This window comes from Pleurodeles waltl, chromosome 1_2 (genome assembly GCF_031143425.1).
Source record: "Pleurodeles waltl isolate 20211129_DDA chromosome 1_2, aPleWal1.hap1.20221129, whole genome shotgun sequence".
Taxonomy (NCBI): Eukaryota; Metazoa; Chordata; class Amphibia; order Caudata; family Salamandridae; genus Pleurodeles; species Pleurodeles waltl.
In genome coordinates, this window is record NC_090437.1 from 1029965539 (window position 1) to 1029992177 (window position 26639).

General features: G+C 43.0%; 1 protein-coding gene across 10 annotated transcripts in view; it reads right to left on the reverse strand.

Annotated features, from left to right (window-relative positions):
* TBC1D1 (TBC1 domain family member 1) overlaps window positions 1-26639 on the reverse strand; it is an 844646-nt gene that overhangs the window by 161724 nt on the left and 656283 nt on the right. For all 10 annotated transcript variants that reach the window (XM_069202113.1, XM_069202110.1, XM_069202112.1 and 7 more), the window contains one exon: window positions 21163-21321. In XM_069202113.1, coding sequence (XP_069058214.1) covers window positions 21163-21321 — 159 coding nt within the window. The remainder of the gene's footprint in view (window positions 1-21162; window positions 21322-26639) is intronic.

Sequence of the window (26639 nt, forward strand, 5' to 3'; positions counted from 1 at the left end):
TGCAAGCATGTGTGATTTAGTGCCTTGTCTTCAGTAACAGTAACAGTTATAATGCTAATCTTGTGTTATTTTTATTATACTGAGACCCCTTGTCACGTTAACCTCCCCCATGTGACACCCCAGGCCCTGGCAGCAGATTTCTGGCTCCTTTAGAAGTTGAGTTGCTGCACTTGTTCCTCGTGAAACTGTTCCAAACGACGAGCATGGTTCTTGCTCCCTAGCAAAATGCATCTAAATATCAGAGTCAAGCGCGAGGGGAGAAATACATGCTTACAGTAAAGGCCGTTATCTGCTGTATGGTGTTAAAGCTGGCCCTATCTTCATGCCCTTAACACTAATACCACAAACATAGATTGATATGCGAACAATGAATGCTAAAACGTGTGTAATGTGTGTCAGCCATTTAGTACCTCTTATTTCACATGTTTTACTTAACGTTGCACTCCTCAAGACAGCTAGTTGTTTCATCATGTTGTGTTTCTGTGCACGGTATTACTAATGCATAGTGCATACTTTGACTCATGACAGGGGTTTATGAGGGGCTCCGATTGAGGGCGCTAGTGCTGAGGCTGAAGGCAAAGCAAAGTGCCTGACAGTGGGTTGGTCTCTGCAGAGCACACAGAACAATGGCCATGTATTCCAGCTGCAAATTAAATTCAGTGTAAATGTTTGTGAGGGGGTGTGTAGAGGTCAACATATTTAGAAGGCAAAAGCAAAATGAAATAAAGTGCTTAAGTGTGTATGTTTGGGTTGGTAAAATGAGACAGATGCGGGGGAGTGAATTCAGAGGAGAGGGAAAAGAGGGTGCTGAAGGGGAAAGAGAAGGGGTTGAAAATATGCAGATGGATGAGATCTGAAGAGAAAACGGGCATGCGTATCTAACGCAAAGGACACATAACTGAAGGCCATACTACTTCCATAGGCCTCAATAATATTTAATTCACAATTTCAGAACAGACTTTCCAATGTCAATAATTTGTAACTAATCATTGTTGTTACTAATTAATCTTAAACAGTTAACAACCATTGACAAAGCCAATAGTACTGACAGGTTTTAGGTCTATGTCAGTTGTTGTGTTATGTTTCTGGATGTGAGCGCAACCAAAATAAAGGCCGGGTGGCACACTATGGGAATCACAGAAATTTATTTTACATGTTCCCTTTTCGAGAGCCTCCACTTTTTCATCCCACTTAAAGATCTGTCTGCACATATTTCTGTATGATTGATTGCAGCCAGTAGCTGTGGGTGCTTCCTGATGCTTGGTTAGAGCATTTTCTTCCAAAGCTAGTGCTGCATGTAGTGCAAGACACTGGACAAGCACACACTTTAAAGGGCCTGAAGTTGTCGCACTGTACAATTTGCACACTAAAGTAACATATTAATGCAGAAAGACATGGGGCAGTTTTTAATGTGTTTAGTATTTCATGACTGTATGTTCCCACTGCTTTATAAACCTTGATTTCTCACTAAATTCATTTGCTTTCAAATGTACCATTTCTCGTTCGTTTTTCAATGTTTTCTGGGGAGGGGGACTCACCTTGGACCCATGTTTGTCCATTTAGCTTGGTCGCTTCACTCAATACATAAAAGTCATACCCAACTTTCACGCCCCACCACTTTCAAATGTCACCAACTACCACTGTCAATTCTATAACTCAACAGTGTAAAGCCTGATGTCTTCAGAAACACATCAAAGTAATTTCAATTGTAAAGTAAAACCCACTAATTGTCAAGATAAACAATCTTACATTACAACACGCCTCACTCTGTCAAAGATTTATTTTTTTTCTTTACTCCTGCCTTGACCATTAATGCTTTCTGTTATTTGAAATCAATTATTGTGGATCCTATACTTCTGATATGAAATGTCAGTTTTTCTAATTACGTAAAACTATTTACAGCAGTCACAAAGGCAGTGTCTCATTAAGAAATCTGTCAAATTTGTTAACCTCCAATGACAAATTAATCATTGTGGGGGGACTGTTGTTGGTGGGCAGTGGATCCTACCGCCTGAAGGTCATGAGTCATCTGCAATCTCTGGGTGGCCTGCAGCCGCAGTCTAAAAAACACGACATCTTGTAGCTAATTCTGAGGGCTTAGAGGTATACAGAACCTTGCATCCCATGTTCTTACATCTGGGACGATGCATCATCATGTGGGGTAAATGCAGGTAAGATACGATTTTCCTAATCAGTTCTAGTACGGTTCAATGTGTGTTATGCAGATTATGATTATTAAAGGCAATTCTTAGTAAGGGTAATGGTCGGCTAATTTGGCTGGGAACTGGATAAAGGCCAGGAGTACTTAATGGGAGCACTGCTTAAAGGGTTCCCCATTTCATTTGTACAGTACATGAAATACACTGCAACACAACTTCACTCCATATGTTTCTCCAGTTCTTCAAATACACAGAATTACCTTGATTAACCTGCTCTCATTAATACATAAGATACAAAGCACTCTGTAACTTGAAAAATATTCTCCCACAGCCCCAAATTAGAAATCAGCTCTTGCCGCCTTATCCTCTTGCCTTATGTGTAAAATACCACAATAACTGGGCAGTATGCCCTTCCAAAAAAAGGGACCCATGTGTTCTCTTCCACACTCATTTCCAACAACAGGTCTCCCTTCAAAGCTACCTCTGGAGCAGACCAGTCAGACATTTAGGACTACCTATTCCTCATCTCAAGTAGACATGGGATAGCACTTCCATAACTTTAAAATCCTATAAATAGAAAACTATGTCTTATTTGACTATATGGTGGCACCCTACCTTCAAAGAACGAAAGAAGGAGAAAGGTACTCCAGCACCACAGCAAACATTGTTTACAGATGTGCTGACCTGCGCTTCTGATTCTGTTTGATGCAACTTGTACCCACTATATCCTAAAAGCATAATGTATAGTCACAATCATTGATAAATTGGAAGCCTGTATAATGCAAACTGATAACAAGTCATTGATCTTCTTCAATTTATACTCCACCCTGTGATTCCTGTAATTCACAACTCCTTTTGCTTATTCAATTTTAAAAGACAATCTATAAATGAAACTGTTCATTTAGTACGTGTAATAGGTTGGCTCCGGGAACAACAACATTGCTTTCAAAGAAGCAATGTTTGCACTCCAACCCCAGCCAGCAGCTACGTGACAGCACAGTTTCTGGCTCAATTTCCCCTAAAGGGTTAAAAAGAGTTTTGAATCAGTTACATGTTTCTTATAGCAGTAATGGTCTAATCCAGTAACTTCTTTGTACACTCCTTGTCTGCCCTTGCCATTCTTTTTTACTGTTGTCTTTGCTTTTATGTATGCTTCTTTAGAATGGACAAAGACGCTGCTTTGTTGAAAAATATATTCAATAGTTAGTATTAAAAGTCTACAAAAATCTCAGTAATAAAAATTGTGAAAACAAATCTCTAGCTTGCAATATTTGTTTTAGGTGCTAAAAATCAAGTGATTTGACAGGGAAAATAAAATCCGTTTTTTTATCTAGTCTAGAGGTATTATTGCAAGAGAGATGAGTAAAGAAGGTAAGACCTTTAGAACCACACAACCAAGAAACGAGTCCAATAAAATAATTTGGGGACTGCAGAAAACGAATGAAAACAATCAAAAAAACGCAAACAATGCAAACAAGCAGGATCTGAGATATGTCAAAACAAAATGGTAAGGAAATGCCGTTTTCCAAATAATATTTAGCTGCATTACTTTTCATTTCGTTATTTTTGAAAAGCAGAACCACGTATGCCATTTCTGAAAAGTAAAACCTGATTATATTGAGAACAGTAACATAATTTTCTGCGAACAGAAACTATTCAAGTGTTGTACTATGCTCTGTGTCTGGACAAAGGTGTTAAAACACTTCTGCGATGCTGAGAAGGCAGCATTCTTTTAAACACTTATCTCTGAAACACAAATTGTCGCTGAGGGTTAGATTAACTGTGAGCCACAGGGTATGAGACACACTTTGCACTTTTGACCTTAGAACTGATTCACCCGCATGAAACCCACAAAACCTCCCTATCAAAGGCATCTAACACAAAGAGGATATAGTTCTGTGCATCCTTTCAAAGTAACTCTGGGGATTACTACAGCATGGAATGTTTTATCAAAAAACAAGACTCACATTTGTGGAAAAAAATACATTCCAGAGTAATGGCTACAGGACAGAACAGACGTGACAGCCTGGAAATAGGCTTTGACACATATGACGGTGTTTGTTTTCATAGCCTAACAATTGCCGAAATGACAATCATGTGTAGCCCCCACCTTCTGCGTCTGTCGTGCAAAAATCCACTGAAGTTTAACTATCATAAAAAAAAGAATGCCCTGGTTATTAACTGAGCAGTCACTCTCCTACAGTATACTTACCTTCACAAGCTACCTACAATGGTGTCACCTTCAATCAGTTTAAATGGCTACTTTACAAATAGCTGCTAAAAAATAGATAGAGATAATAAGCCACTACAAATCGCACACCCGAATTCATATTTCAAATCTAAAATCCTAATACAGTTAGCTATAAACTGGCAGTACCTTGGGCGTAAGGCAAGTCAATACTTTTACCCACAAAAATCACTGCTGAACAATCACGTCCAGAAGGACTTGTAGTCATTGAGATAAGATACAGTAAATATAAACAGGATTAGGAGTCTGAGTTCAAGTGGTATAAAAACACATGAATTCTAAACTGGAAACAGAAGACTGGAATTCCTTGCCAACTTTTAGCCACGCTGCTGTACAACATGGCTAAAAGACATTGGCAAAGCGAAAACCTCTCACATAGGTGAGACTTATTGGCTTTGCAAATGCATGTTAATACAGAACTGCTCCTGTATTAAACGAAATTCATGCATGCTGTGCCAAGTTGTGTGGGGGTGGCGCGTGGGTCTGTGAGTGGGTGTGCCAGTGGTTTTGTGGGTGTGTGAGTGTCTGCATGGGCGTGTGAGTGGTTGTGTGGGTCTGTGAGTGAATGGATGAGGGCCTGCGTGTGTCTGCGTATGAGTGGCTTTATGGGTCTGTGATTCGGTGTGTGAGTGGTTTTGTGGTCTGAGTGGATGTGCGAGTGGCTGCATGGGTGTGTGTGTGCAAATGGTTTTATGGGTCTGTGAGTGGCTGTATGAGTAGCTGCATGGGTTTTTGAGTGGTTGTGTGGGTTTGTGAGTGGCTGTGTGGGTCTGTGACTGGGAGTGAGTGGGTGCATGAGTGGCTATGTGGGTCTGTGGCTATGTGGGTCTGTGACTGGGTGTGCTTATGGTTTTGTGTGCATGAGTGGGTTGTGAGTGGCTGTGTGGGTCTGCGAACGTGTGTGGTAGCGGATTTGTGGGTGAGTGAATGGGCATACAAGTGTTTTTTTTTTTTTTTTTTTTAATGGGGACTGCATCCGCAAATCCATCATGGATTCACACGGCGATATGCTGGGCTCAGCACCACGATGGATCCGCAGATCCTCGCACACATTAAACAAAAAAAAATAATTTGGGGGTAATTTCTTGCCTGTGAAGGATTTTTAAGTTTTATTTCCCTTCCCCTTGGGACTGAGTCCCAATACACAAAATGATGGACGCAACTTTGTCCTCAGGCTGCGGCCAGCCAATCACGACATTGCTGTGGCGTGTGGATCCACGATTCTGCCGCGGTGGATCTGTGTCTCTAGTAAAACATAAATCTTTTTTCTTTAATAACTTCAAAACTGCTGAACAGAATTACACAAAATTACAAAAAGAGATCTTTCTGGACCAAGATCTGTCTTTCTGCTACATTTGTTGTAATTCTGTTCAGTGTTTTGGGCTGTACTCGCGTCTAAAATCCCTATAGGATACTGCACCTGGAAAAAACATTTTGGGACCCCCCTGCCCCCTCTTTTTCTCGGCCCCTGCTTGATGAATCACCCCAAAACTTTCCAGAAAGCAGCGGAAGTGAGTGGCAAACTAGTTTGAACATTTAGTGGAGATTTGTCAGGTAGTTCTAATTAGGACCTAATTTCCATCGGAAAAGCATTTTTTGTTTTGCCCATAACTTTGGCACCATTTGATGAATCTTAATGTGTTTGTGCCACAAATAACAAAATGAGCTGATCTACTTCTGACTGGAGTGCACGTGATTTTTCTATCGACCGACAGAGGTTCCTTTGGGGATATATATATATATATATATATATATATATATATATATATATATGTTATACTAAAACACAAAGGTTAAAGTAACATTATAGTATTATAGTTAGGAATTGTAATGATATCTTATTTTACATTAAAAAAAAAAACCTTAAATATTCACCACTGAGTAAAGAGGAGTAGCATGGTGTAGAGTGGAGTGGTGTGAAGTAGACTGGGGTGGAGTGCCGCAGAGTGGCACTGTGTAGAGTGCAGTGAAGTCGTGTAGAGTAGAGTGGCTTAGAATGGAATGCACTGCCATAGAGCAGAATGGAGTTACACAGAGTAGAATGAAGTGGTGTACAGCTGAGTGGCATAGAGTGGGGTAGAAAAGAGTGGCACAAAGTAAAGTGGGGCAGAGCGGTATAGCGTAGAGTGGTGTAGGGTTGCATAGAGTACAGTGGCATAGAGCTTAACAGAGAGGTGAGGAGTTACAGAGTGGTCTACAGTGGCATGGAGTGGCACAGAGTGGTGTGATGAAGAGTTGCGTACAGCAGAGTAGCATAGCGTAGAGGCATTGAGTGGAGTTGGGTGGGGTTGCCTAGAGTGAAGTAGAGTGACAGAGTAGAGTGATGTAAGGCAGAGTGGCATAGAGTAGTACAGTTGCATGTATAAGTAACTAAAGCGTCAATATAGATGGCATATAGGGTGAAAGCAACATAAATAAGAATCTGTATGCCTGTGTTAAAAGTAGGAAAGCACACTGCATGTCCAGGTATAATGCTGACATGCTTATAAATGCTAACAAAATAAAATAAAAAATAGTATGTTGCAAAAATACGAGGAAGAACACATATACTTAGTCCATGCTCCATGGAGGAGCTAAGACAAGCAAAGAAGGGAAGTCTACGAGAGCTAAACAACTGAAAGATTGCAATTAAGAGTGTCAACGAAAACAGCTAATGGTATTCTGTAGGCGGTTTGTAAGCCCACTGAATTGTAAGCAATACGTTTTGCAGCACAGCACATGTGCTGTGTAGATAAGACTTAAAAATGACATTACTTTAAATTCAGGGAGTTCAGACATTTGATCTGAACAGTGCTGATAGATCTAACCATCTCATGAAGTATACTGACGTAATGAAAAGGTTCCTAGATAAGGGGTATTTAGGTATCAAAATAAAATTTAACTCTAAACATAGGCACCAATTCTGGGCATTTCTGCAGCAACGGTCGTATTCTTGCAGTCCCTAAACAGAGAGAGCGGGCATTTCGGCTAGAAGGGGGAAGATGGTTAGAGACCTCCCACTGGGCACAGAGTATGGCAGAGATATATGCTTGACCATGCCCTAGCTGACCTATTCATAAATGACAGAATAGTATCTTACATAACAACACAGCAACCTACACCTAACAGGCAAGCTGTTCACAGATAATGCTATTAGTACACCCCTGTCACATTTGACTCACGGTATCAAGGGTGGCCAATTATATGCATCTCAGCAAGGCAGCATGCTGCGTAGATTCAAAGCTCAAACACCCAAATGCTACATACAAACAAGCGACTGTCCAGCCTAAATGCTTTTTTAAAGAAAAGAGAAGTTTTTTATCAACACAAAAATGGAATACACTACATAAAGAAGTACTACTGATGCACACTACTGAACTACGGCTTTGTACACTGAGAAATAGAAAGTCTTAGACTTAAACATAGGGAAAAGTGAACCATCTTTCCTGTAATGTATGATCTGCAGGTCAGTCCGTAATCCTTGTGTAACAAAATCAATCTTGCCCCAAAATGCCAAGCGCCGACGTGGAGGCTGGAACTATATTTATTAGTGCACCTCATCCACTTGGCTCTGTCCTAACTGTCATTTCTAAAAACTTTACATTCTTAACACTGTATGTTCTCTAAAGGGAACAAACCAACATTTAATATATTTGAGATGGCATACATCACACTTCACCCTTCTTACAGTAAGAGTAGTGTGGTTGAGCAGTTAGGCTTATCAGAGGGTGGTGCAAAGCATTTGTTGTACACACACCGGCAATTGAAGAAGCACACACTCAATGACTTAACTCCAGACCAAAGATTTTTATGTATCAAAAATATATTTTCTTAATTTATTTTTAGAACTACAACATTCAAGTTGCAGGTAAGTACTTCAATAAATTCGTATTTCACACATGTATCAACAGTACTTTGTTTGAAATCGATAATTGTCAATATTTAAAAAAACTGTAGAATTTATCGGTTTTAAAAATGGACACTGCAATTTTCAGAGAGTTCCTGGGGCGAATACATGTTAGTTCATTTTGCAGGTAAGTACCACACTTACAGATTCAGTCTCCAAGTTTTAGGAAGTCCACAGGTTGGGGTTCAAGGTAACTCCAAACACCCACCACTAGCAACACTGAGATGGTTGGGTGCAGAGGTCAAAGATGAGCAAATTTAACGAGGGCTCCTATGGGGTTGGGGGGGTACTCAGAGTCAGGCCTGTCTGCAGGTTAGTACCCACAGCGTGGAGGGCAGGCCCAGAGGGGTGTGGGAGGCATTGGAGGGGCCACAAGTAGGCACTAAATACACACCCTCAGCGGCACAGGGGCGGCCGGGTGCAGGGTGCGAACAGGACGTCGGTCCTCCAATGCTAGTCTATGAGGGGACCCCGGGGTCACTCAGAGGCTGCAGGTGAGGTCCAGGAGGGTGTCTCGGGAACACCACCAGTTGGACATGGAGGAGGGCCGCCTGCTGAACGTAGCTGCCCCGGGTGTCGATTTCTCCAAGGCCTGGGGACTGCGGGTGCAGTGTGTTTTTCTGGTATCTTTGTCTGGAGCTTCGCAGCAGGGGGGTCCTCGGGATTCCCAGGAGTCATCGTGGAGGGGTGGAGAGGTCAACCCAAGGTTGGCACTTGCTCATCACCGCCTGGGGATCCTCTCTAGCTGGTTGGGCCACCTGGACATGTGCCGTGGACGTCAAGGGCAGAGTGGTCAGCACTCACGCATCCGGAGTGAGGTGGGAGTCCTTAGTTGTTGGTTTTTCTTAGACAGAGCCGCTGTCGTCGGGAGTTCGTGGTCCTTCTGGATGCAGGGCAGTCCTCTGGCACTTGGCAGAGGTAGCTGGTCTCCCTGGACATGTTGCTGTGCTTTTGCAAGTTCTTTGAAGCAGGAGACAGGCCGGTAGGGCTGGGGCCAAAGCAGTTGCCTTCCTTCTTCTCTGCTGGGGGTTTCAGCTTAGCAGTCCTCCTTCTTGTTAGGTCACCAGGAATCTGATGAGCTGGGTTCATAGTGTCCCTTAAATCCTAGATTTAGAGGCATTTTAGGGTCAGAGGACAGTAGCCAATGGCTACTGTCCCTGAGGGTGGCTACACCCTCCTTGTGCCCACTCCCTTTGGGGAGGAGGACACAAACCTAATCCTATTGGTCCCTGTCCACCAAACCAAGATGGAGGATTCTGCAGGGAGGGGGTCACCTCAGCTCTGGACACGTTAGGGGTGGTCCTGGCTGGAGTGGTCACTCCTCCCTCTTTTCCCTAATTTTCCCACCGGACTTGCCGCCGAAAGTGGGGCTTTTTCCGGGGGCGGGCAACTCCGCTAGCTGGAGTACCCTGGGGCGATGCAATCCGAGGCTTGAGTTTTTGAGGCTCACAGCCAGATGTTACAGTTCCTGTAGGGGGAAGGTGTAAAGCACCTCCACTCAGGACAGGCTTTGTTTCTGGCCATAGGGTGCACAAAGGCACTCAATCCATTTGGTCAGAAACTTGTGTGATAGTGGCGGGTTGGCACACACCAGTCAGTCCTACACTAGCAGTTTGGCTAACTTAGAGGGGGGCACCTCTAAGATGCCCTCTGTGTGCATTTTTCAATAAATCTCACACTGGCATCAGTTTTAGTTTATTGTGCTGAGACGTTTGATACCAAATTTCCCAGTATTCAGTGAAGCCATTATGAGGCTGTGGAGTTTGTAATGACAAACTCCCAGACCATATACTCAATATGGCTACACTGCACTTACAATGTCTAAGAATGGACTTAGACACTGTAGGGTCATATTGCTCATGCAGCTATGGCCTCACCTGTGATATAGTACACCCTGCCTTAGGGCTGTAAGGTCTGCTAGAGGGGTGACTTACCTATGCCTCAGGCAGTAGTTTGTGGGCACTGCACCCTGAGAAGGGTGCACTGTTGACTTTGTCTTTCTCCCCACCAGCACACACAAGCTGCAAGGCAGTGAACATGTGCTTGGTGAAGGGTCCCCTAAGGTAGCATAATATATGCTGCAGCCCTTAGAGACCTTCCCTCAGGTAGGGCCCTTGGTACCATGGGTACCCTTTACAAGGGACTTAACTGTGTGCCAGGGTTGTGCCAATTGTGGAACAAAGGAACAGATTTTGAGGAAGAACACTGGTGCGGGGGCCTGGTTAGCAGGATACCAGCACACTTTCAAAGTTGGCATCAACGCTAGGCAAAATGTGGGGGGATAACCATGCCAACAGTGGCATTTTCCTACTCAATGCATGTTGTCTCTCTAATCAATGATAGTAGTCGATGTCTCTGGGCAACAGGACACACATCCTAATTAATATGCAGCTTTACTTTCAAAGTCTTTAACTTTTCTAAACCATGAAACAACAATGGGAATTGACTTATTTTGTGCAGAGTATTCATGTTTTAAGTCACAGAAACCAGTCCCATATCAGCAGCCTTGTTGAAACTGAGCAAACAGGTGCTTGCTGCTGAACCTTGAAGCACATAAATCGGTGATTGTACCTTTGTTTTTTTATGTTTCACTGTCACTATAAATGAACCTTTACTGTTCATGGGAGTTGTTGCAGCCCAAGTACATGCTTGGGTCTTCGATGGCGTAAGCTGAAGTAATCAAGACAGTTCATGGTATTTCTCTTCAGCCATTATATTGAGGGATGCAACACTGTTAATAAAGAAAGGTATTGAACATCCATTTATTTTCAATGTAATTTTTGGATAGTGTATGATTTTGTTGCTTTGGTGTGTCGACATTCCTTTGACTGACACTTTTCTTCACATGCAACCAGTGCAACGTCCACCTTTCTCTGAGGTAAACATCGACATGGCACAATCACTTTCTTTAATTGACTTATAACTGAGGTGGAAGAACTGTTTGATGACGATTTAGATGACGATCGACTTTGTTTAGTATCTATTTGCCTCAACTGATGTCACTTGGCCCTGTTGGCATGCATGGAGCGTTGCCTCTGGAACATTCGGGTGGCCATTTTGTCTTTGCATCGTGATGCACTTACTTTTTCCTTTGTTTTACGTATTGTATCAAAATAGTTCTCTTTACCACAAACTTTTCATATCTGTTCAATTGCGGGACATTTTCCTTCATGTGGAAATGAAAATCGACATCTGAAATAGGACTTCTTTTCACATGGCTTCATCACTTTGTGCCCTTCACTCTTTTATTTCGAATTACTTTTCACATTCATGACTCTGGGTACCTCCGGTCTCTGTATCAGCAGCTGGTCTCTCAGCACGTTCCTCAGTTCTAGCAGCCATCAACACTTGCTCCTCACTAAGAGCTTCTCTCAGCATACGTCGGCTGAATTAATCTGACAAGCATCCATTGATTACTGTAAGCCACATGTCTTCTTCATTGCTAAATTCATTGAACTTACAGCTTCTGATGAGTGTGTTGAGTCTTTCCACAAATTCATTGATTGTTTCACTAATTCTTTCACGTTCTTGACTGAAAACGTATCGTCACATAATCAACATTTGGTATTCATCAGTTCTCAGCATTTTTTTTAACGGCTTCTTTCACACCATCACCAGCAAGATATTTTGAGGTATTTGATAATCTTTCTGTTATCAGTCTCTTGAAGTGCATCAATGAAATCTTTAAACATCTCTACCCAGGCAGTCCATCTATCACCAATAGTTTGCTTTTTGGCAGTATCGAACGTGGTGGCGGTTTCAGGAAGGGCCAGCACTGTAAACCACTGTGGAACTTACTGACATTGAAAGTAGCATGCTTCCTGACACTGTAGGATGATCGTTTTTGTGCAAACTTTCTTTAGTCTTTTGCGTGTGAACCTCAGGATCATCTTTAATATTAATTTAAATGGTATCTTCTTTCTTAGCTGCCACTTTCAAGTTTCATGAATCCAACTGTTGCCTTCAACTCTTTACTCCTAGAAGACCAATGAAGTTGTTCTGAGCCCAACTCAGCAGCTTGATGAGCAACTGCTTTGGGTATGGGCAGCTCTGTAAGCACAACCCAGAGCACATCTCCTTCAGCCACTTTGTTGACTGCTGTGGCACAATGATTCTCTCTAGCGGGCTCGGTACATCATCTATTTTATCCTTTTACACTTCAGTTTGCATTTTCTAACACCTGGTTAATCTCTGCCTTGCAGCACTATTTGGTATATTTTGATTGACTTTGACTGTGCTTTCAAAACCTGGTTGAATCTGCTTTTGGCGTTAACACTCCCTACAATGTATATGAACTTGGTAGTAGCTTCTTGACCACCAATGCGTAGACTTCTTAGTGATGCTCTGTTTCCATTCACACACTTCACAAAGGCTGGAGTTACACTTTGACTCCACATACGGCAATCATCGAATCAGCACTACAACAAAGGCACAAGTGGCATGCGCAGAGGTTTGCTTAGACCACAGCACATTCTTCAGGAGAGCACTTTCTTCTTCGGGTTACTTATCTCCTATGTTGCCGGTTGTAGTGTCTTACCCAGACTCGGTACCTGCTACTGACTAGGCCACACTGAGCTGTAAATCACACATCTTTATTCTTCTGCGTGTACCTGTGAACTCCAACATTCTAAACCAAGCTTTCGTTAAATTCTACTCTAGTGATTACATTGCACTGATACAGAGTCCGCTGGGAGCCAGAAAGTTTCTGTTTTGAAGCATGCAAGACACTACAGTTTGGGTCTTATTTTTGTAAAAAGTTTCCAGAAGATGTGGCTGGACTGTCTACAGTTCAGGAATCAGTTTGGAATGATTCCTTTTCATAGCGTCTTCTTTCTGCACTACAGACAATTCTTTGAATACTTTAATGGCTCTCACAGCAGATAATGATGAAGCTGACTCCAAGCAGAAGCATCCATACTATGAGCTATAATCAAGCTTCCTAGATGGGCCACTCAAGGAAAGACAAAAAGCATAGGTGCTGCCTAGAAACTTCCCTTTTCCATACCATCAGCCTAGTTGCAGTGCTCAGGGAATACTAATTCATAATACACTGCAAAAAAGGTTGAATGGAATTTCTAAAGGCGGTCATGTTCCTTCTCAACCACCAACATTTCGGTGACTGGAGATGAACGTACCAGCTTAGGAGTATACACAATACACTTCCACTGTCTGCAGATGCTGAATCGCCAACTTATGGCATGTCAACTAGGGCCAATCCAAATTGGATCCCACAGACTGCAGCATATACACTCACTTTTAACATGGAGTCCTGCAAGCAGGCACCGTACCCACACCACACAGTCGACATCCACAAAAGGACATCAGCGCAGTGTCTGGACACCAAAGTGGAACATTTACACAAGCCAGTAAGCTTTGCACTCATTCCTGGAATGGGGAAAAAAAACTGTCCAACTACTATTGTTTCAAAAACAGTATGCTGCCACAACCAATTACTGCCATGCTTCAGGGACACAGACAACAGTTGTTTGTCACTTAAGAGGTAACTTTTAGACATTCCCCACTTGACATCAGAGCAGAGTTCTGGGACTCATGGGCAGTTTCAGGCATAGATCTCAGAGCCATACTAAGTTCACTTGCTGTTTGGCAACTCTGGACAGGGGTGCACGTCGACCTACCAATCCAGGAGCATTCCTGGCCCAACCTCATACTTTTAGCAGAATGTTTAGATTGCACTGACTGGTCTCTCTCACGTAACCAAATTTATTTTAAAATTATATGTACACATAAGCCTCTTCCTTTAGACCACACACAAAGTACAAATCAGATCTATGTCACTTCCCCCCCAAGCCCCACCTAACCCCTCCGCTATTGCTGGTCCAAAGAATGTAATACCTACCCAGCATGAAAATTGTCATTGCAGTACAGTTGTTAGTTTCTTAACTGAGGGGGGTTACAGAACTGTTAAATACTGCTCTTTCTCACCTAGATCTTTTATGTCGATCTATTGATGTAAGAGGGATTACAAACTTAATGACCACCTTTTTGTCAACTGAAGTACTTCTTTTACAAAAATGACTTAATCCACTAAATAAGCCAACTAAGTAGGACACCTAAGGATCAGTGCACAGCACTACCAATAAATTCCCTATCTTTCTGCATCAAGTCATTTCCCACCTCCCTCCCCTAAACAGCTGGAACTCTGCCCAACACTATTCATATCCCAGAGTTGAATACAATCACATTAATGTGTCCATATATAAACCATGATGAACACTGAAATTTGGTTCTATCGGCAAACACCATCCCTATCAGCTCAGTTTCCTAACATTTTTGTAACATATAAGGGATAAAGTACCCCCCTGCCTTACATTATAAGGAAATTGTCACTGAGGAGTTTCAAAACCATATAGAGGAACAGGGGTTATGGAACTTAATACAATACACGGTAACACCATCAGCTTTCCCATGGACCACTTAAAATCTTGGTGCGCTGCTTTTTCATATGAAAGAGCGAGCTTGTATGCAAACATGAAAAATTAAAATTAAACTTCTAGTGCAAAATGAAACACATCAACTATCTGTTAGATAGTTGCTGCAAAGAGATATAACAAACATTTCAATACAAGTCAATTTAAAAAAAAAAGGCCCAGTAGCTCGGAATGTGTACAAGCAAAGAATCTAGTTTTCCCCTATTTAAGGAATGCAAAAACTGAAAATATTTTCTCTATTTGTCCCCATAAGCTATTAAGATAGGGGGAGCTGACAAAGGAGAGGAAGATGGTGGATCTGGGCTAGCCATGAGGAGACCCCAGAGCCCTCCCAAGCTGCACATGATGCTTCTTTGAGCCACAGAGACCCGGCCCCTGCCTCTTATTTTTCTCTGTCTTACCCACGTCTGTGCTGAACTACACATATGAGTGGTTAAGGCACAGAAAAGGCAAAGTGGATCGGGAGAGGACGGTCAGGTAAGTTGGGTTGGGGCAGGGTTGAGGGAGTCGTTTTTAGGGGTGTAGGATGGATAAATGGCTTTGGGGGTGTTGGGCTATTTTTTTCTTTATTTTTTTTAGGGGTGGGGGGGTTTGGGTAATTTTGTTTTTAGAGCAGGTGGGAAGGTCGGGGGAGTTTTGTTTTTAGAACAGGCCTTGAAGGAATAATCTTAAGAGTTCTTGGCATCCCTGAGGGGGCTGAGTGTGACAATCCAAGAGGCTATATTATACGTCTTTCCAGAGAGCCCTTTTTTGCCTTAAGCAGTTGAGATATGGATAGCACGTTTCTAAGAACAAATCGCTTTCCATTGCATCCACCCAACAGGGGAGGACTGTCTCACTACCCCAGGGCCATTCGTGACTACATAAGCAATACCATACTGTGACAGGCCATTTTTAGGGCGGCTCACCCTAGGTCACCAATCAAAGCCTGAGGGTGGAGTTTTTTGTATGGTCTGACTTCTGCCATGAAACAGTGGTTCGGAGGTGGCAGCTCCATCAGCATATACCTGCCCTACAAGAAATGGGGGAAACAGTCTCTCTCACAGATCCAGCTATTCTGCGGATAAAGCATGAAGGTTTACTGTGCTTTTGTTTTGACACCATAAACGTGGCTGAGCTGCTACATTAGAGACAATCAGCAAAATGAGTTGTTTTTTTGTTTGATGGTGGTGGGGGTATTGCATTAAAAATTGGAGATAAAAAGTGGACTACGGTGTTTCAGTAGACAGTCCCAAAGGTGTGGGGGTGGGCTGCAGAAAGTTTTCTATGGCTTGTGCAGGTTGATACACTCATGACATGTTATGATAATGGTTAACTTTGATGGGAGTCATGGTCAGATCCTGCACATCCCCCCCTGGAATATTAATGGCATTAGGGCACCTCAAAACGTAAGGTAATAGGGGAAGAATTATTACCTTGAGATCACATATCTGTTTACATGATACTCAGCTCTGTAGGACTTACCCTAATTTTTGAAGGAGCTGGACTATCGAGTTCTGTGTAAATAGCCGTCTTGGGACAGAAGTCGGACCTTAGCAGCCGAAGGCTTATTGCAACAATCTCTAGGGAGAATATTCACTTACTGTATGTATAATCTATGATGCGACAGACGATGACCCACTGATTTTCAGCTGCTTGTTTGCTGAACTGCACCAATCGCACCTTACACCTGAGGGATTGAGTCTTTGCATCGCAGGATGCAGAGTCCGTCCATCAGAGGAAGGCTGCCCCCTCAGGGGCACTTTGACCTCCTATGTGCTGGTTGACGTCTGGCGTTGCTGTAGACCCAGTGACTTCAGGTTCACTTTCTACTGCACCCCTCATAACTCTTTTTCATGGGTCAATATGTTTCTCGTTATTCTCTGCTGCTGCAACCTAATAGTCAAATAAACCAGAGAATATCATTGGATCACAACTCATTATCTCTGTTAATTTGCACTTAATTGCCTCCCCAAGCTCACAGGCAAGGGGCTTGGACCTCTGATCGGAGACTGCTCCTTGATGATGAATATTTTCTTTTTAGGAATGGTCATCTGAAGGACTATTTAGAGCTTAATGTTGGCTCTGCTTCTATTATCTCCATATGAGATGTACTAAAAGGTTTTTGTAGGGGGTATACACTAATCTTTGCCATGCATCAACACAAGGAATCGGGTGTAGCTGAGGCCAGATTTCGCTCCTCTCTTGGCCTTATTGAACATAGCATGGTACAGTGAATAATCGTTCATGACTGACATAGGTTTACATTGCTTTCAGAACGATTTGCAACCACTCAGCTGCCCTTAGGAAATGTTTCTGCGATAGAGGTATTAAAAGGATTCAGGCCAAACAATTGATTATCTTCAAACCCAATGAGGAGATAGTTCGGAAAAAATTTCTTTGAAGTTAAGGACAAAGTAAGCACTAGTGTCGTTCAGAAGATGGTTAGCAACAAAGGGAGGCTGGTTGTCGATCAGGTAAGTATTAGGAAGGAATTCCAAAGGTTTTATCATAATCATTATTGGGAGGACTGCTCTGCTTCTGTGGATTCGATCAATTGGTTTATTGAAGAATATCATCATTGTAAATTGACTCCGTCACAGCAGCTAAGTTTAGAGGAGCCCATAACATTGCTTGAAGTTGAAACAGCTGTGAGTAAACCAGCTAAAGGCAAAGTTTCAGTTCCGGACCAAGTTCGCACAAGCTCTAACATGGGTCTTCTGCGATCTATTTAACTCTTTCGATTACTTGGGTCAAGTGCCTGGTTCTCGGGGCAGACTAATATTGTTATCTTCCCTAAAAAAGTGAAAGACCCTACACAATGCAGTTCTTATCGTTCAATGTAACTGATAAATGCCTACTCCAAAATTTTAACTCAGATCCTGGCCAACAGACTACCTTTGATGATCTCTGGCTTGGTAGATCGGAACCAGCATGGGTTCATATCCGGGCGTGATACGACCTCACATGTGAATACGGAAATCACTGCCTTGGAGGTAGGCTCGGCTGATAGAGCCCCTGTTGAAATTATAATGCTTGATGCTAAAAAGGCATTTGATCAGGTCTTGTAGCCATTTCTCTGGGGTGTCATAGGCGTTTTCAGGATTTCGCCCTCGGTTTATATCCTGGGCTCAGCAACTGTAAGCTAGGAGTTCTTGCACCAGTACTCTCTCGGACCAAAGGGTCACAGCAGGTGGGTCCTCTCTCTCACTCCAGCTTTTTGCACTCTATGTTAAGCCTTATATTCAAGCTCTTAAATCAATGGAGGCCATCAGTCTTGATCTTAAAGTTTTAGCCTAGCTGACAACATGGTTATTTTAACACCTACCCCGGCTGCTGCTTTATTGACAGTTGAGTGTATAGCACGCAAATTTGATGTTGTCTCAGGATACAAGCTCAACCTCGACAAAACACAGATCTTGACGAATGTTACCACTCCTGCTTAGGATATACGTTGGGTTCAGTCAGCAACATACCTGGGGGTAGAACTGTTTTTACAGTCGGATGAGATTACTGATTATAATTCTGGCAAACTATTCAGACAGTCAATCGAGATTTTTAACAAATGGAACAGACTACCTTTGGGATTGATCGGGAGGCGTAACATTATTAGAATGATCATCCTACCCCGATATTTCTATCTCTTTAGGGATATACCCCTCTACCTTCCAAAGGTCTTTTTTAATAAAATCGATGCTGGTTGGCAAGGATTTACCTGGGGTTACCAGAAACCTTCGTGTAGTATAGAGTTTCTTCAATTACCTCCAAGGGGGACGTTTGTTTACTGGGTTTACAGCTCTATCTGGCTCCTTTTATGTCATGACTTACCATGGTCTTTGGCAGGGAACCGTGGCCTCTGGGGCATATATTCTCAGATTATCTGCCGCAGGGGGATGCCATTATGCCCTGTACCAGTATTATCAACACCTTATACTTAAAGAGGACTAGATTCAAGACCCTGAGGGTGTTCCACATAATCTGGACCCGTCTTTAAAAAAAAAAATCAGATGTCACTGTTCAAAATAGATTTACCCATCTTGGTTATTATCCTAATTGCCTTTGTCTGTCAACCTTAGCTTTCCTGGGTGCTGGGAGGGCTCTAAACTACCCTGGGACAACTGTATGAGGGTGCTGACCTATTTCAGCTCAGTGCAGACAAGTGGAGTTGGCACCCTGGAGCGACTTACGACATTAAGAATACTAATTCCGTTGCACAGAGTGTCCTTAATGTCTCTCAGGTTAAGGTCCATCACACGAAATTTGACTATTTTTATTATACAGCACATCGTCTTTTCATCATGAAGTTGAGGCAGCATGGGAAATGCTTTAGGTGAGGGGCTGAGGGTGTGGAAGTTACTCATATCTCTGTAGCTTGCATGTCTATACGCTACTGGGATACAATACTAGAGAAGCTTAATGGAATTTTCCAGGTCAGTCGACATTGTCTGGGAGCCTAAATTAACAGTTTTTGGGCACTCTCCCTTAATTTCTCCTAATCTCACAGGGATTTATTTCAGTGCCATCTCTCTTACCAAATTTGTGCTGGCTCGACACTGGCCTTTAAAAGCGGACTCTAGTTCTATGGGCTGGTGATATGAATTCTTAAATACACGCTCTCTCAAGATGTCTTTACCAGACGATGATGAATACAGAACTAGGCTAAAGACCCATTTAGGGGGTGGTTCTGTTGGACACGGGCTGATCATGACTAGTCAGTGGTACAAAGTAATCTACTGTTACTTCTGGTGGCTGGTTAACTATGACGCACTCAGCACTTTATGCTCTAACTTTGATTGTCCCTCATCCTGTTTATTGTTTTTTCCTCTTCTTTTTCTTGTTTAGATTTTCTATGGTATTTTTTTCTAATTTGTGTATGTTATTCGCATATCTTTCCACTTGCAATGCAAATTTTTCTACATTTAAAAAAAGTAAGCTATTAAAATAAAGTAGAAGAAAGAAAGGCAACATTCAATTACCCTGCTTTAAACAGCTGCTTAAATTATGCTTGCTACCTGACCTGCCTTTCTGCTCAGCCACTGGCTCTGGCAGCAGTCACTGACACATCAGAACTCGCCTGTAGTTGAGTTCTGACATCTTTTCTTGATAATCAGAAACTGGGTGCATCACAAATCACCAATTATAAAGAAATTAGAAACAGGCATTTATACAGGGATTACGGAATCCTGTGGATTATATAGTAATAACAACTATACATATGCTTAAAAGTAATAGAAGATCCGGTCCATTATTGCATCTGTAACCTCCAAATGTAGGAGTTTGAAATGAAGCGGCCCAGAGGAATCTGATGGGAATGATTCATTAATTATTACATGGTGCCATAGGACCAACTGGCAGGTAGTCCAACAGTAACCGGAGAATACATATTCGTTGCCAGAATTCCTCCTTGTAACATTACAATAAATAAACAAATGACATCACAAAGATATACATTGGATTTCTCACTCATCGTTAGATGAATACTCAACACATATCCCCTCCCTAAATGAATTCCAACAACATAATCCTACCCATAAATATACATTCAGCAAGCAAAGAGAATTTATCACTTATTTTTTAGGTACTTCTGTGCAAGGCAGGCCTGTCTATATTCCTCTTATTTCAGGGACTGTGTCTTCTCCTGCCAGCTACAGAAATGCCAACAATATATGGCCAGACCTTGGGTGTAAGCAAAATGGATCCCAATTGACCACTACTTTGGCCTACTCAAACATCATGCATGTGTTACACCCACTACAACCCATTGGCACACATGCAGGATGTCAGCACAAGGTTACTGGTATGCACATAGGAACAGAACTATATACAGGTGGGCCAGTAAGCCGCAACCAGAGTGACAGAACAAAAAAAGGCCTGGTCACTCTACTTATTTCTCTTAAACAAAGTACATTGTCACCACTTCTCTATGTGCTGCATCCATAATAGGGGGAATAAAGTGAGAACTTTTGGGGTGCCATCTCCAGGACAGGTCCAGGACTGAACTTGGTCAAGGACAAGCTGACTCGCATTCCTATAATGACACCAGGGTCAAAATAAGTCAGGATACCAGGATACCAGATACACACACAGGTGGGCACTCAGGGAAAGGGGGCATGCCTATATACCTTGCAGTGGGCATTTCCATCACCACAGATGTTATAAAGTAACAATGAGATGTTATCATCATATTAATATCTAACTTGCATGCACATCACCCATTATTGAAGTATAAGGACAACAAAATCTGTAATATAATACCGTAGGTTATTAACATGTTCAAAGATGCCCCTCAGTTCAACCACATTTCCCAGAAAAGAAACTCAGATATCATTGTGAATATTTCACATGTAATAGGACATACAAATCGTCTGACTGTTTTAACTCGATAAAACCTAGATTACAATTCTTATCTATAGAAGGGCGTACATATTGGTGCATACCTACCTAAGTCAATAAGAATGGCATGCTGCTGGGAAGTCAACTGTTTTAACAATTCCTTATAGGGCGTATCCTTTAACTGCTGTTTACTTGTTACTTGGTGCCTCAGCTGGTACTGCTCAGCCAAAAACTTCCAGATTTCCCCACGATGATGACGTGGAACTCCTGCCAACAGACATAACATAAAAAAGAAAAGATATTGGTTTATTTTTGTGTGGTAGTGAATGCTCGAGCTCTGTATTTGACCAAGAGTAGACTAATATTTTAGCAAAGCATTTTCTTCCCCTAATTCACTTTTTTAAAATAGAATTTCGATTGAATTTCAAGAGTGACAGGTAAACAATTCATCCAGCAGTACACATTATTTCGCCACTGTCTAAAATGTATTAGCAAAATAATCTTTTTCCGAATTTTATTTTGTAGATACATTTTTGTAATTCAGATTACTAATGGGTCTGAGACCCAGAGAGATCTGGCCACTTAAACCCCTTACAACAGGTTTCGTCAACAGGAACAGTGAATTATATATTATAATGGGATATTTCAAGGACTTTCTTTACTGTAGAAGTACCGTTGATAAATACAAACAGCACTGTAAAGAGGCTTCTCACTGATGAAGGATGCGCTAATTCCCAACATGCATTGCAATACATAAACCAAAATAATTGATTTTTTAGTGATTTGAAATTAAATGATTAATCTTGATGAAATGCAAGGAACACAAGTTTACGTATAAGATTTGTTACAAACATTGGGAACCTACAAGGGCTATATGAGCCATTGCACCTTAGGTTTTGTAGGGCAAGTTACTTACCTTTGGTAACGCCTAATCTGGTAGAGGCTATTGCTCTGGAAGATTTTTAGTGAGCAGTACCACAGTGTTGGTAGGTGACGTTCGGTTCTGCGTGCATCGTCGGCATTGTCTGTGCTGGATGAGACGGCCATGGTACCTATATAGGAAGGTTTGGATCCCGGAATGGATCCTTGGGGCCCCACTGTGGCCGGGGCTACAGCCGTTAGCGCAAATCAGAAAGGGCCCCTACCAACCCCATGGGTCTCAAAGGCATGCCTGAGTGTTTGGCTTGCCCAAATATGAGGCACATGGCGTCATAAAATTCTTTAGTTGGGCTGGGGTTGCTACGGCTCCCAGAAACTCGAGGAACCATGGAGTCAGCCCAGACACAGGCTCAACCGTGGAGTGAGGCCTAGAATGCAGATGGTCCCGCATCTTGTCAGCTGAAGGTCGCAGAGAAGTTGAAGAAAGCTTCAACTTCTTCTTTTTATGCCAGGACTTACCCAAATGTCCAGACGATTTGGAGTGTGATGGAGACCTTCGACACAGCAACTGATCCTGTGACCTCCCTCTCTACCAAGACCTCGAACGGCATGGCATTGCATGATCGGCCACCATCAGCTTGAGAGACCAGTCATTCAAAGCCTTGGGATTAATGGTGCGACAGTCAGAGCATGGCTTCAGGTCATGGTTGTGCCTGAGGCACCATAAGCAAACAAGGTACGGGTTGTCACTGACATCAGTTGGTGACGGGCACTACATGGCTTGAAGATGGCCTTCTTTGTTGCCATCCTGCCACACCAGGAGGAAAACCTCAAAAATTCTCAACAAAACATCGAAAATGTACAGTCAAAAAGTGACTGAAGGGGTAGCTCTTCCCAGATCTGCGCTGACTAGTGTGGAAAGAAAAGAACTGACAAGCGCAACTGGATGGTGCCTATAGAAGTGGCACAGACATCATATCCAGTGCGGACAATGCAGACGACACGACACACACTGAGCCGAATGACGCCACATACCGGGACACAGGGGTACTGTTCACAAAAATTCTTTTGGATCCAGTCTGAGGGCAGGGAAAATTCTAAGCTACGGTAATCTGGTGCTAGAAGTCTCTTTATGATAAGCCTACATTACAGCAAGTGCTAGCTGACATGGGCTGTGCTGGAGGTGCTGGACATGCTGGCAGCCAGTACCCTACTGCTTAGTGGGGTGGCAGGTTTGGAGTGATATGCAGGGGAGGATCATTGACCCTGTAGGTGGTGTGCAGTTTCCATCTCTGTGCTGCCTCCCACAAGCAGTGGTGTCTAAGAGTGGTAGCATCGGCCCTCAATACACTCATGCTGAGCATCACTTTTCTCATCACCTTGGTGTACACCTGAACCTGTACTACCACTATGTTCCACCCATGGATAACCCAGTAGCAGCTACTGCCAGTCGGGCCTCAGTGTGTGTTGCTGGGTGGGTGCTCTGTTGCCAGATCCCTCCTATGATGAACACAGAATGTCTGCTTACCTCCCTTCACCTCAGAACCCAAGAGCACCATCTGCTGCATCCCTCAAGGTTTATCCCTCAGCCCACCCTCTTCAACACATACATGACACCTCTTGCCGACAATGTTAGAACCCACAACATAAACATCATAGCATAGACCGATGATACCCAAATCATCCTCTCACTCTCAGCAGACCCCATCACTACTAAGACCAACTTTCCCAACTGCATGAAGAATGTTGCAGACTGAATGAAGGCCAACTGTCTGAAGGGCAACACTGACAAGACAGAAGTGCTGATCTTTGGCAACCATGCCTCCTCCTGGAATGACACCTGGTGGCCTACTGAACTGTGACCCACTCCCACACCAAAGGACCACACTAGCAACCTCAGCATCCTCTTTGACATCAGACTCACCATAAACCACAGATCAACACAGTCCCCTCCGTCTGCTTCCACATTCTCCACATGCTCCAAAGATTCTTCAGATGGCTTCCCATCAGCACGAGAAAAACAGTCACACAAGCATTAATCACCAATCGGCTGGACCACGGCAAGACACTGTATGCAAGAACCACCACCGAACTTATGAGACGGCTCCAGATGATGCATAACTCAGCGGCCAGATTGATCCTCAACATGCCCAAATGGACCCACATCATCCCACACCTGAGGAACCTCCACTGGCTCCCCTTCCAGAAAAGATGCCAATTCATGATACTGGCACATTCCTACAAAGCCCTCCAGGACCAAGGATCAGCACATATGAACCACTGCCTGAGGTTCCACCAACCATCCAAGAACCTTTGCCCCTGCTCCCTCATCCTAACACTACATATCTTATAGAGCCACAGCATAGGCCGTTCCTTTTCCCACCTCACGGCCAAGTCCTGGAACGCCCCAATCTCTGAACATCAGCCCCGCTCATGGACTTTAGGAAGAGACTCAAGACCTGGTTTTTCGACTAAGCCCAGCGATCCAGTGCCTGGATACCTTCACAGTTGATAAGCTGCGCTCTACAAGTACAGTTTGTTTGAATGACTGATTTCCAAATCATTTACTATTCAGTTCTGCGCAACAATAAGTAAGTATGTGACCAGCTTGGTGTGGGTGAAAGGCCCAGCGGGAGACGCTTTGAAGCTCCATGTTTTCTACAATATTAGATGTCAAGTTTACTGTTGACGCTGTACTCTTTCCAAGGTTGAAATTGCCATGATTCAAGAGATATTTTATGTATATGGCTAGGTTGATGACTTCTTCCCAAAAGGAAATGCTGTAAGAAAGGAGTCTGTAGATTATAGCAGGGTGAGTCAGGAGTCGGATTTAATAGAGGATCTGATCATTTGAAGCTCAAAGGATGTATTGTAGACAGTAAGAATCTCCTTGTATGCGACTGATTTAAGCTGAATGATAGCTACACTACCTCTTTTCTCGATTATCTGTTTAAGCATATTTTGTTGTAGGATGGGTTTATGAGTTTGTGAAAGATGACAGGTGATTGCACTCAGAACTCTGGTAAACCAGGGAGGCTAAAACTGCGGTTTTCCAGGTGGTAATAAACTTCAAAGAAATGCTAAGATGCTAATAATATATTAATAATAGTGCTTTCTCTTAAAGAAATGTTAGAGAAGGGAATGTTAGAACTATGCTGTATTGTGCAAGATGTTTGCGTATTTGTGCAGTAGGGTTGAGTCCGATATCACTAGCAAAGTGTTACAGTTGCAAGCTCTGCAAAAAGAGCTGCTCTGACTGGGAATAGCTGAGGAAAATAAGCAAGGGCAGGCTGATAGACCAGGACACTGTGATTTAAAAGTGATTAGAAGTTTAAGCAAAATTAACATATTTATAAACCTCCCTTTAAGAATGTGAGATCAATGAATAGAGTACTATGTGGTCTATTAATGAGACAGTGTCTGTGAGGAAGCCAGAAGGATAGGTAGAAATAATGCATTATCTTGAACTAGAACAAATCAGTAAAGATAATGTAGGCTTCTGTTGGATTGGATCGAGGACCGGGGGGAAAGTTTCACAAAAATGTAAAAGTAAATGTTAAAAGATAAAGGGCAAAAGGGTATTTCCTAAGACATTAATAAGGTTTCAATCAATCAATCAGTATTTATAAGGTATAGCTATTCACCCAGTAGAGTTTCCAGGCACTTGAAGATATCAGGGGCTTATCGAACAGCTTGGTATTGAGGGCCATTCAGAATTCCTAAAGTGAGGTGATGGTCCGGTGGTGCTGGTAAGTTGATCCAGGTTTTTGTTGCGATGTGAGAGAAGGAGCATCCTCCACTTCTGCTTCGGTAGATGAGGGGAGTATAGGGAAGTGAAAGAGAGGCAGAGTGTAGTCTTTTTGATGGTTGGTGGAAGTTTAGGCTCTGGTTAATGTACGCGGATACTTGGTTGTGTACAGCCTTCTGTGTGTGGGTCAGCCGCTTGAATTGGCATCTCTACTGTTTGGGGAGCTATTGGAGTTGCCGGAGGTGGGGTGTGATTGGGTTCGTCGGTGAAGGCCGAGGATGAGTCCGGCTGCGGCATTATGTCTGGTGTGAAGTCTCTGTAGATGGTGCGCAGCAATTCCTTCATAGAGAGCTTTGCCATAGTCCAATTGGCTGTTGATGAAGACCTGTGTCACGGTGCATCTCGTGTGTAGGGGTAGCCGCTTGAAGATCTGACGGAGCATGTGCAAAGTGAGGAAGCAGGAGGAGACAGTGTTGGTCTGTGATTTCATGGTGAGCTTGTTGTCAATGATGATTCCGAGGTTTCTGGCATGGCTGGAGGGATTGGGTGTGGGTCCTAGGTCTGATGGCCACCAGGAGTCACTTCATGTGTTGCTGCTATTGCCAAAGATCATTACTTCCGTCTTTCCATGTCCAGCTGCAGGCAGTTGTTCTTTATCCAGTCAGCGACGCTTGTCATACATCTGTGGAAGCTGGTTCTAGTGGTGGAAGGGGCATCGGAGAGTGAGATGATGAGGTGGGTGTCATCTGTGCAGGAAATTATGTTGAGACCATGGGATCTGAAGATGTTGGCCAGCGTGGTCATATATGCATTGAAGAGCATGGACCTGAGGGATGAGCCCTGGGGGACACTGCAGGTGATCTCTTTGGGTTTCGAATTGGAAGGTGGGAGGGGGATCCTCTGGGTTCTTCCAACTGAGGAAGAAGGTGATTCATCTGAGTACATCCCCTTGGATGCC